The sequence below is a fragment of the Callospermophilus lateralis genome, chromosome 11 (genome assembly GCF_048772815.1).
Source record: "Callospermophilus lateralis isolate mCalLat2 chromosome 11, mCalLat2.hap1, whole genome shotgun sequence".
NCBI lineage: Eukaryota > Metazoa > Chordata > Mammalia > Rodentia > Sciuridae > Callospermophilus > Callospermophilus lateralis.
In genome coordinates, this window is record NC_135315.1 from 23,380,724 (window position 1) to 23,393,351 (window position 12,628).

Sequence of the window (12,628 nt, forward strand, 5' to 3'; positions counted from 1 at the left end):
GGTTCTATGTGAGCCCACAGTGATTTATTTATTTTTGTTTGGATTTGAAATCATGGCAAACATCATTGTAAACTCAATGTCAGCATGCCAGCTCCAGAACACTATAGCCTTTAAAGACTTGGGGATTCTACAAGAAATGTTGTAGCAGCATTCCAGAGACCCACACATCATAGACATATGCATTTTTTTCTTGCCTCCAGCAAAGGGTGTTGGCTTCACTCTCATATTCTGCAAAGCTCTGGTGCCTTAACGTTTTATAGAGAGGACACAGTCAAATAAGATCATTTCAATTTGAAGATCACCAATGAAGGGCCTGGGTTAAGTCATGTAGCTGCTTGTTATTTGGGATTGGTATATAAAACTGCCTTAGTGGTTGTAAGAAGGGAAACATCAATGTTGAAAAAAATGGGAGGGGAGGGGCTAGAAAGGAAGTGAGACAGGTGGAAATGTATGACTTTTTGAACTTCCTGATGGAAAGATACTAAGAGAAATAGAAATCTTTTGGATTAGACACAAGCTTTTCTTTTGCCATAGTTAGATAGATATTTATATATCTCAAATAACTAAGCCTATGTATATTTATATCTTTCTCAAATATTATTATATCATCTATTTATTAGTACAGTATAAGTTTTTTTCTTTTTCTTTTTTTCTAGTTTGTGAAAATCTAACCCAGGGTCTTACACATGCTAGGCAAGTGATCTGGAGTAGCTGGTATTACACCACTGTGACTATGCCCAACTAATATAGTATGCTGTTTTTTTAATTTTCTTTTTGTGGTATTGCACTGGTGATTGAGCCCAGTGGTGCTTTACCACTGAGCTACATCTCCAGCCCTTTTAATTTTCTTATTTTGAGACAGGGTCTCCCTAAACTGCTCAGACTGGCCTTGAATTTGAATTCTCCTGCCTCAGCCTCCCAAGTAGCTGGGATTACAGATGCATGCTATCATGCCCAAAAGTATAACATACTTCTTTTTTTAAAAAATTTTTTTAAAGAGAGAGTTTTTAATATTTATTTTTTAGTTTTCGGCGGATACAACATCTTTGTTTGTATGTGGTGCTGAGGATCGAACCTGGGCCGCACGCATGCCAGGCAAGCGCGCTACCACTTGAGCCACATCCCCAGCCCTATAACATACTTCTTAAACGATATGGAATTACCTTACTTCCTTCATGGAAACACTGATGGACAGGCAACATTCCATCTACTCACATTTCCAACTGTCATTCCAACAGCCCTTTTAAGTTACTAAAGAGTCAAGGTGGGGATCTCATGATATTAGCTTCCCATGGATTGCTCTCCAGTTTTTTGTGTCCCTGGCTTTTGGAATCCCTTCACTGTATTCCTCAGGTAAGACTCAAATTACTGGAATTAGAGTTATGATTTCCTTGCTTGAAATCGACAGCGAAGGCTATAATTTCTAAATCAGGAAAGCTAAATAGTAACAGTGATGTTTTGTTTTCCTTTAATAGGTTGGGTTTTTTCATCCCAAACTCTCCACATCTTTCTCTTCTCCTTTTAATGTTCCACAGCCAAGGTTTCTTTATCTCCTGCCTGAATATTTTGGCTCCCTTTTCCAACTTCTTTTTATTCTCTTTTCTTTGAAACATCTACTTTAGTGGCTAACATAGGCTCCATATATTCTTTACACTAACCCTTTACCATTCCTGCTCAGAGGACCTTTCTGACATTAACAATAAGTTTTTTTTTTTTTTTTTTTTTTGGTGCTGGTGAATGAATCCAGGGCCTTATGTAGTCTAGTGCTGTATCACTGATCTATATATTCCCAGTCTTTTTTTTTTTTTTGTACTGGGGATTTAACTCAGGGGGACTCAACCCCTGAGCCGCATTCCCAGCCCTTTTATGTATATTGTTTAGAAACAGGGTCTCACTGACTTGCTTAATGCCTCTCTTTCACTGAGGTTGGCTTTGAACTCAAGATTCTCCTGTCTCAGCCTCCTGAGCAGCTGGGATTATAGGCCTGTGCCACTGCACCCAGCTCCAGTCCACTTTCTTAACTTTTTAATTGAAATTTATGAACTTCCACAGTTTTTTTCCACTTGCAGATTTTCAGAGTCTTGGTAAACAGAAGCCCAGAAATCTGTTAGAAGTAGGGCTAATGACATTGAGACTTTATTGGCTTTCCCACTCCTTCTGAAGCACCAAGGAGGAAAATTAACTCTGAGGTTCCTTGAGTTCTTCATTTCAGTTATTTCAGAGAAGTGTGCATGGAGCATCCAGTTATATTTAAGGGAATTGTATGTTACGTTCTATTACCCTATTCCAAATCGTACATAGTAAGTCTGGGCTCATCCTTGACTTGCTGCATTGAGGCCTCTTTGGTCATGGGACCTGGGACAGGGCCAAGTAAGCCTTTTCCCTTTCTTAGCAAGATCACAATTACTGTTGACACGAAGTCTATAGCCCTGATGTTTTTGTTTGTAATCTTACCTGTGATTTTTATAAAAGAAGGTTGCCTTTAGCTACAGGTTTCTTTGTAGGGCACACAAAAAGGAAAGGCCACAAACTGAATAAATATTTTCTCTTAATCAATTGGTTAGTCAGTTCAATAGCAATAGTACTTTGTGTATGGCCCAGTACTGGAAGTAATATAAGGATTAGAAAGCAGGTTATTAAAAAGAAAAATAAGTGTGTGTGTGTGTGTGTGTGTGTGTGTAAAGTACAGTAAGAAAGCAAGCTCTTGCTAGTAGTATATCTTGCAGATACATATAAAAACAAATTTAAAGTGCAGTTATAGAACAAAAGAATGTGTAGAAATAAGTCAGCAAAACACAGTACTTGTAAGCTGATGGGAAAGGGTTTAGATTTTGGGTGGAGTTAGTCAATGAGGACTTTCCGGAAAAGGTGTTTAAAAGAAGGGAGGGGCATGGGTCTGACAAAAAAAAAAGATGAGGAGGTCATTCCAGCAATAATGTGTGAGCAATGGTAGAGAAGAGAGAATGAGCAAGTTGTAAAGGCCAATCAGAAAACAGGTTAGCTTGTTAAGACTGGAGAATTTACGTTAAAAGAAACAAAACAAAACAAAAACAAAAAACAAGCCTGGAAAAATGGTAAGGACAGTTCATGAACAGCCTTCAATGGTTATAAATAAAATTTGCTTTAACAGACAAGAGGAGCCTTATGGGTTTTTGCATAATGAAAATAACATTTTGAAAAGCTGAGATACAGATGGATTAGAATAAAACAAAACTAGAGAGTTAGAAAAATAGGGAAGCTGTTGCAAAATCGTCAAGGATTTGGGTCCCAATTCCAACTTCGCTAATTATTAGCTGTATGTCCTTAATTTTTTTTTTAAATTTTATTTTGGTACCAGGGATTGAACCCAAGGGCACTTAACCACTGAGCCACATCCCCAGCCCTATTTTGTATTTTATTTAGAGACAGGGTCTCACTGAGTTGCTTAGCACCTAGCTTTTTTTTTGCAGAGGCTGGCTTTGAACTCGCGATCCTCCTGTCTCATGAAACTACTCTTCTGAAGGTCCAAATCTCATAAGCCGGAGTAATCTGGATTATTAAAGTTTTACTGTCAAAAAATTTTTCAAATCATTCTTTGAACTTGCTACCTAAGATAAAATTAAAGAAATTAGAGGCAAAGAAACTCAGATCAGGGCTCCCCGCTGATCTGAAGGTAGAATCCAGTTTGGGGCTTTGCTCTGAACTGATATTTTAACACGTTACCCTGACGAAACTGACCAAACGTGTATGAGCCAACTTCCCAAGGTAACCCAGGCGCCCCTCTCACATTCCCCTTGGCTTCTCAAGCCCTTCCGGGCTCCTTCCGGTTCGCAGGCGGCCCTCTCTCCTTACAAGCGCCGACAGGTGCAGGGCTTGCTGCAGGCTCTCGCACTCCCGCCCTGCCAGCCGCGCCCTCGCCGCCCCGCCCACTGCCTCAGCGCGCGTGCACTTCGCGGGGGCGCGCCCGACTGGCGGGACCGCGCACGCAGCCGCCGCTGCCACCTCCCTCCCTCCGTACCTCCCTCCCTCCTTGCGGGTCCTCCTCCCCTTCCCTCCCCTCCGCCCCCTTCCCCGTAGGCAGCCAGCCCGACCGCCCGCCCGCTGCCCGCCCGCACTGCTGCCCTGCCGGCCCCTGGCTCTCCGGCTGGATTTTTCCCCCGCCCCCCCAAGTTCCCCCAGTGGCTCTCCTCAGGCGGGCGCCCGCGCTCGGTGGATGTGGCTGGCAGCCGCCGCCCCCTCCCTCGCTCGCCGCCTGCTCTTCCTCGGCCCTCCGCCTCCTCCCCTCCTCCTTCTCCTCCTCAGCCGCTCTCGCCGCCGCCGCCTCCACAGCCTGGGCCTCGCCGCGATGCCGGAGAAGAGGCCCTTCGAGCGGCTGCCCGCCGATGTCTCCCCCATCAACTACAGCCTTTGCCTCAAGCCCGACTTGCTGGACTTCACCTTCGAGGGCAAGCTGGAGGCCGCCGCCCAGGTACGGCGACCCTCGGGCGCCGGGGGCGAGCTGCGGGGCAAGCAGTTAGGCCGCGCCCGCGGTCTGGACTGGGGGCCCGACCGGAGGGCGGGTGGGCCTCGGTGCCTCGGGACTGGGGTTGGGAGGCTGCGGCGGCGCGGGCGCGCCCCTCTGGGCCGCCGCAGGGCGCCGGGGTCGGCGTGCTCTGCCGTACTGGGTTGGGGCTGGGGCCGCGCTTCGGGAGCCCGCGGCCTGGCCCGTGCGCCCCTCCCGGGCGGGCACACCTGTATGGGGCACCCCCGACATCAACCCTTCTGGGTTTGGTAGTGTTCTGGGAGAGGTTGAAGGGGCTTGGGGAGGGGTCGTGGGAATCCCCGTTCAGCCTCAGCCTCCTGACTCAGTTCTTTCTCTGGTTGTCCCTACATCCTACGGGGAATAGATTAGAATGAGAATGACTATCTGGGACTCTGGCCTCTGCGCTGGAGCGAGGAGGGGAGCTTCTAGAAGGGGGGAGAGAGTAGAACGAGAATGTTAATCCCAGGCAGCCTCGCTGAGTTCTCCCCGCCTGCTCCAGCCCAAGGGGCTGGGTTTCCAAGATGATCCGCCTCCTCCCCCTTCCCCTCAAGTGACAGTGCAGCAGTGACTTTGTTCTCTCCTAACCTCTAGAGAAGCTGCGGGAAGACCCCATCTCCGCGTTTCCTCCTATCTTCCTTGCTTTGCAACCTTTGAGTCCGGTGGATTTATTGCTACAGTGATGGTTGCTTAGCAGTATTCTCCTCTGAAAGAAACTCTTGGTTTTAGCATACCACTGGTGAAAATATTCCATTACTCTTCATTGCAGTTTTTGGTGAATCATATTCCCCTCCCTCCTCCTGCAGCATTATCTGAACTATTGTTTTGAGTTTGGAGACCATTAATATAGGTGCCCTACAATGGTTCTGAACAATGGATATTTATGATAGATACTATGTAAATATGAAATCTGCAATAAAAATGGTAGATGTTTAATAGCTATCTGTAAAGAGAATGGTGGTAAATATATTTGGGTTCATTTCTTTTCCACTAAGAGCTAGTGGGTGGTAGTGGAATCAGTAGGCCTCAACCTGAAATAACAGGGTGTGTGTGGCAATGAAATAAAAGAAATGTGAACTAGTACTGGAACTGAAAGTTGGCAGTTGTCTTTGAAAGCCAAGAGGGCAGGATACTCACATTGAAAATATGTCTAAAAGTACAGAATCTAAAAGTATATTTGTAGATATGGGGCTCTGGTTGGAAAGCTTGAGGATCTAGGGTTCGGTTGCATTAAAAGGCACTATTTATCCCTGTGAAAGTCAGATGATTTAAAATATTTCCATTAAGAATATGAACCAGAATGAGTGCATCTTGATCTAAATTAGGATTTGAGAGGGCTATTTGGGAGACTGGTTTAAGCCAAGTGACTAGAGTGTTTGATATATGTTGGCAAGGGGCAGATGGGAGGGATTGTAAACAGTAGTGTGTCTTGTGACTTGGCAAACCTTCGGAAGAGGGACCTGGCCATGGATGAGTTCGCCTTATGTGTGTGAAAAGACTGACTTTTAAAAGTAATTTGTTTCTGTTTCTTTTTCTTCTTCTTTTTTTTTTTTTTTTTTTTTTTTTTGCAGTGCTAGGGATGGGACCTAGGGCTTGGCTTATGCTAAGCAAGCACTCTATCATTGAACTCTGCCCAGAGCCTGTAATTTGTTTCTTGTCCCATTAGTTGGCACAGTGGGTTCAAAATTTTGGGAAGTATGCATACTTAGGAAAAAACTGTCAGGAGAATATAGTATATATTTAAAAATATTTATTTATTTATTTAGTTTTGGTATATTTGTTGCTCAACTTAAGTTTTTTTTTTTATTAGTTGTAGATGGACACAATACCTTTACTTATTTATTTAATATTTTTTAGATGTATGTACCTTTATTTTACTTATTTATTTATGTGTGGTGCTGAGAATCGAACCAGGTGCCTCATACATGCTAGGCAAGTGCTCTAGCACCAAGCCCCAGCCCCTATTTTTTATTTTTATGTGGTGTTGAGGATCGAACCCAGTGGGTGCTAGGCAAGTGCTCTACCGCAGAGCTATAACCCCAGCCCCAAAATAATTATTTATTAAGAGGTGACTTTTATTGACGTGTTGGATGGAACAAACAGTGACCTGCTCCTCCTTACCTCTTTCTTTTTTTCTTTTTTTTTTAAACATTTTTATTTTTTAGTTATAGGTGGACACAATATCTTCATTTTATTTTTATGTGGTGCTGAGGATCGAACCCAGTGCCTCATGCAAGCTGGAGAGCGCTCCACCTCTGAGCCACAACCCCCAGCCCTCTTTACCCTCTTTCTATTTCACTAAAGATATGAGAAATGTGTGAAAGACTGGTTTGTGTTATTGAGGAAGCACTTGACAATATTTTTGATAATAGCAGGGACTTTTAATTTTTTTTTTTTTTAAAGTTTTATAGATAGGGTCTTGTTATGTTGCCCAGGCTGGCCTCAAACTTGCCATCCTCCTCCTCAGCCTTCTGAAGTGCTGGGAAGTACAGGCTTGTGCCACCATGTCAGTTGATTTGTTAATTTGATATAAAGAAGTAAATGGATCATTTTGGTAATATGAACTTTTCAAAAATTAAAAAAAAATTCTGTTCAAGCTAGGTGGCAACACAAAAATAGTGTGATAATGAATTCTAACAGGTTTTATTAAAGAATGATTGGGCTTTTTATAATTGTACCTATTGATACCTTTCAGAGTGTTAGAAAGGAGTTAACATTAGTAAGAAGTAACTAAAAACATATAAGTGTTTTTGAAATCCCTGAATTGAATAAACTTTTAACTGTGGCATTAAGTGATATCTTATGGTGCAAATCTAATTATTGATAGAATTCCCATTTCTAGAAACCTAGATTTATAACTGGTATCAGGTCAGTTTTCTAACAGTTGGAATCATATTACACAAAGTATGCAAGTTGCTCGGTTGCCTTTGTTGCAAAATTTTATGATAAGACCAGAGTATTTGTACAGGTTACACATTAGAAACTTAGTGGATTTTTAACCTGGTCTGGGTGTGGACTCCTTGAGAAAGGGAAAAAATTAGTCAGTGTGCAGTAATTTAAAAATTAATTGTCTTTCCCATAGGCAAATATGTTCTAATTCTGCACGTTTTGAAAATCTGTCATTGTAGGCCTAGGGAAATTTCTGGCTACTTAAACCTGTTATTTCTGTAGGCCTGCAATTCTAATTTTATTCTCTCTCCCCTTCCTTTATATTACTTGAGAGCAGTGGGCTTTTGTAGATATTTTAAATTCTGGACCTCTTTGTATGGCTAATTAATTAAAATGGTTACAGGTATGTATGAGTATAATTCCTGGTTACATTTATAGTGGTTGGTACAACAATGGAATTTTGTCTTATGGAAATATTTCATCTGTGCCAGAGAAATTAACTTAATCAATCAAGGCCAGAAATCAGGATATGCTGGCCAATCTCTGACCTCCACCATTAAAATATTCATGTGGGGATGACTAAATTAGCACTAGGAAGAGAGATACAGAAACAGTAGCTGTGTTTGGCAGACTAAAAACTTGGCACCTAAATGGGTATTATTGTCAACTCTATGAAATTTCTGCCCAAAGTTTGTATGTTTTCTAGGCAGTCATTGGGGAAGTTTTTTATTTCTTTAAAGAAAAGGTAAAATTAATAATTATGTTTGTATTGTGCCAGACCACTAAATGGCATTAAATTAAATTTTAGGTGGGTTGAGAGTATAGTTTAGTAGTAGAGTAAATGCTTAGTATGTACAGGATTCTGAGTTCAAACCCGAAATTAAAAAAAAAAAATCTATAAATTTGGAAGATTAGAGATAAGGAGTAGAATTTATTCAGATTTTCTTTTTTCTTCCTTTCTTTCTCTCTTTTTTTCCAGTACTGAAAATTAACACAGGGCCTTTCACATACTAGGCAAGTGTTCCACCACTGAGATATACCCAAACCTATTCAGTTTTTTGAAGTGTATCTGTGAGAAGAGTATAAGAATCTGTTTCATATGTTAATCTTTTTTTTTAATACCTAGCAATGAATTCTGTAGTGAATTCATATCTTTTTAGGCTTTATAATTCTTCATAATCTGGGTTTCTTTTCTTTTTTCTTTCTTTCTTTTTTTTTAATACTGGACATCATTCTGAACATCCATCATTGATGCCAGAATATTTAGAACCATAGGTATTACCTCAAACTATGCATTATAACTTTTTAAAATATTTTTTTAGGTATAGATGGACACAACACAATGCCTTTATTTTTTATATTTATTTATTTTTTTAGAGAGAGAGAGAGAGAGAGAGAGAGAGAGAATTTTTTTAAATGTTTATTTTAGTTCTCAGCGGACACAACATCTTTGTATGTGGTGCTGAGGATCGAACCTGGGTCGCACGCATGCCAGGCGAGCGCGCTACCTCTTGAGCCACATCCCCAGCCCCAAAATGCCTCTATTTTTATGTGGTGCTGAGGATTGAACCCGGGTCCCGACCGTGCTAGGCGAGTGCTCTACCACTGAGCCACAATCCCAGCCCCCCCTTTTTTTTTTTTTAATAATTTTTTTTGTTTTCGTTTTTGTTTTTTTGTTTTAGGTGGACACAATATCTTTATTTATTTTTATATGGTGCTGAGGATGGAACCCAGTGCCTCGCGCATGCCAGGCCAGCGGGCTACCACTTGAGCCACATCCCCAGCCCCTGCATTATAACTTTTTAAGTTTATTATCTGGTTTTTAAAATTTTTTGATTTGTTTGCTGCTACTACTTCTTGCTGCTATTGTGCCTGCTGCTGCCTATTGTATAATTTCTTCCCTCTTCTATTTCACTGAATTTGAGCTGAAGAGATCTATGTAACCAGATAAACAAACTTGTTTGAGCTTAAAAATGTTTCCAAGAGACTTTGATGAATTCTGGGTAAAGGATATGAGTTTTATTGTATGGACTTTGTATCCTCTATTCTGGCTTTGTATCCAGGCCTTTTTTTTTTTTTTAAACTTCCTGGTTCTGGATAATTGATATTGTCTAATACAACCTGGATAAATGTGGTCTTGTGTAGTAAACTATCTATGAAACTTCTCTGAACTTTGCCACATAAATGAGCCTATTCTAATTGTAAAGTAAATCTTATTCTAATCTGTACATGAGTCAGTGACAAAGGACTCAGCTTTCTGATAGCTGTGTTGTTAACTAAGATTAGCTGTCCAGATTTTAGAGATTTTGTATTAAACATCATATTAAGTATGTGGCTTTTTGGTTTATTTAGTCATTTGTAGTCTCTTTAAAATTTTATTTTAAACAAGGAAATATTTTAGAAATACAGAGATGTAATCTGCCACCCAGATATAATATTTTGCTCCATTTACTTTAGGCTGTGCAGACTGCTTTTGGGGAAATAAAATGTCACAGATACCACCCTGAAAAATAACTTCTCTCTTGGAGATAGGTTCATGTTATTCCTCCATATGTTTTAAACTTTAATGAGTATGTAAGTAGCTACAAAATATAAATGCCAATATTCTGTGTGATTTGAAATTTTACCTTAGGGATACTTCTGTTTGACCTTCTTCTATTTACTCTTTATGTCTCTTTTGTTAGAAAACTTGGCACACTTTGAGTTCATTCTATTATTTGCTTCTTACTAATTTAAGAAATTAGTGTACTATTCCACCAAGGCAATAGTTAATCAAAATTTTAGCAGTGAAATCAACTATTAGGCAAAGTGATTCAGGCTTTCTTTTTTTTTTCTTTCTTTTCTTTTTTTTTTTTTTTTTGGTGCTGGGGATTGAACCCATGGCCGCCTTGTGCATGAAGGGAAGCATTCTACCAACTGAGCTATATCCCCAGCCCATGAATCAGGCTTTCTATTGATTGGTATTGGAATTGTCACTTTTGGAGTTTTTCTTTTTTTGTGGTACTGGGGATTCTACCACTGAGCTACATCCTTCCTCAGCCCTTTTTAATTTTTTTTTTTTTTTTTTTTTTTTTAATTTGAGCCAGGGTCTTCCTAAATTGCTTAGGGTATCCTTAAACTTTTGATCCTTCTGCCTCAGCCTCCTAAATTGCTGTGCCATTGTGTCTGGCTGGAGATTTTCTTAGTGGTTTTTTGTTTTTTTTTTGGTGGTGCTGGGAATTGAACCCAGGGCTTGTGCACTCTAGGCAAGCACTCTACTTACTGAACTATTTCCCCAGTCCCCTGGAGATTTTCTTTATGAACATCTTTGGACTTTGGTAATTAGAAAACAAAACTTAATAAAAACAAAACCTCTTGAGTCTTACTTAGTAGTGATTGTAGTAAAGGCTCATTCAGGAAAACTTGTCTCAGATTGCTGCCTCCCTAGCTCATAGGAAACTTCCACTGTGAAATTGTTACCAAGGATCATGCTGCCTCTTTAGTATAGTCATTACTTAGTATGTGCTTCAGTTGAAGTACATTCTATATAGGAGACAAAAAGAGTTAACCCTGTGGTTGAAACAAAGAATATGGTAGCATTCTATATTTTAATAGTAACAGGTGAAATAAAGGAAAGTGAGCTTCTTCTTCTTCTTCTTCTTTTTTTTTTTAAAGAGAGAGAGAGAGAGAATTTCAATATTTATTATTTAGTTATACAACAGCTTTGTTTGTATGTGGTGCTGAGGATCGAACCCGGGCCGCACGCACTCCAGGCGAGTGCGCCACCGCTTGAGCCACATCCCCAGCCAGAAAGTGAGCTTCTTATCAATGCACTGTATATGCCAACTGTAACATTTCATTTCAATTTTAAACTTGGAAAATGAAGATTTTAATGCTATGATTCATTTCAATTATTACTTGTTATTTATTTATTTATTTATTTTAGTACTAGGGATTGAACTCAATGGTGCTTATCCACTGAGCCACATCCCTAGCTCTTTTTATTTTTTATTTTGAGACAGGGTCTCATTATTTTGCTTTCAGCCTCGCTAAATTTGTCAGGCTGGGTTTGAACCTGCAATTCTCCTACCTCAGTCTCCTGAGCCACTAGAATTACACACATGCACCGCCATGCCTGGTGGTGGGTTTTTTTGGCAGGGGAGGGTACCCGGGATTGAACTCGGAGGCACTCAATCACTAAGCCACATTCCCAATCCTTTTTATTTTTTATTTTGAGACAGGGTCTTGCTAAGTTGCTGAGGCTGGCCTGGAAATTGTGATCTTTCTATCTCAGCCTCTTGAGTTGCTGGGATTACAGATATATGCCTGGCTTCCACATGGATTTTTAAAATTACTTTCCTTGGGTAGTACATACATGTCAATATCCTCTAAAGTATGACACATAGTTCCTAACATTTATATTGTTTGGATCAAGTACTTTTTTTTTTTTTCTTTTTTTTTCTTTTTTTTCTTTTTTTGGATCAAGTACTTTATAAACTAGTATGTAAATGTTGTTACATGATAGGAGGAGAATACATTTAATCTCTGTGTTAATAACATTTATTAAATGATTACTATATCAGCAAGTGCTAACACAAGCACTTTACATTTTTTGGTCAGCTTTTTAAATTAGTGCATCTCCAATATGGGTACAATATACTAACTTAAAATTCAAGTTGAGTTTTTTTTTTTTAATACTTTTATTATTATTTTTTTAATTTATTTTTATATGTGGTGCTGAGGATCGAACCTACTGCCTTGAACATGCTAGGCAAGTGCTCTACCACTGAGCCACAACCATAGCCCGAGTTCCTTTTTTTAAAAAAATATTTTATTTTTTAGTTTTAGGTGGACACAATATCTTTAGTTTACATTTATGTGGTGCTGAGGATTGAACCCAGTGCCTCGTGCATGCTAGGTGAGTACTCTACCACTGAGCCACAACCCCAGCCCCCAAGTTCCGTTTTTTTTTATTAGCTACACATGACAGTACAATGATCTTGACAGTTCATACATTTGAATCAAGTGGGGTATAATTTCTCATTTTTCTGATTGTAGAGGTTGCAGAATCACATAGGTCATACAGTCACCTATATACACATAGCAATAATAATGTCTATTTTATTCTGCTGCCCTTTCTATCCCCCCCCCCCAAGTTCCTTTGTTTTTTTAATATTTATTTTTTAATTTTCGGCGGACACAACATCTTTGTTTGTATGTGATGCTGAGGATCGAACCCTGGCTGCACGCATGCCAGGTGAG

General features: G+C 40.0%; 1 protein-coding gene across 1 annotated transcript in view; it reads left to right on the forward strand.

The window, feature by feature from the left end:
- Window positions 1-4,037: 4,037 nt before the first annotated feature.
- Npepps (aminopeptidase puromycin sensitive) overlaps window positions 4,038-12,628 on the forward strand; it is a 91,151-nt gene continuing 82,560 nt past the window's right edge. Inside the window, exon 1 of the mRNA XM_076869396.2 lies at window positions 4,038-4,447. Within this exon, the coding sequence (XP_076725511.1) occupies window positions 4,193-4,447 (255 nt within the window). The 5' untranslated portion in view covers window positions 4,038-4,192. The remainder of the gene's footprint in view (window positions 4,448-12,628) is intronic.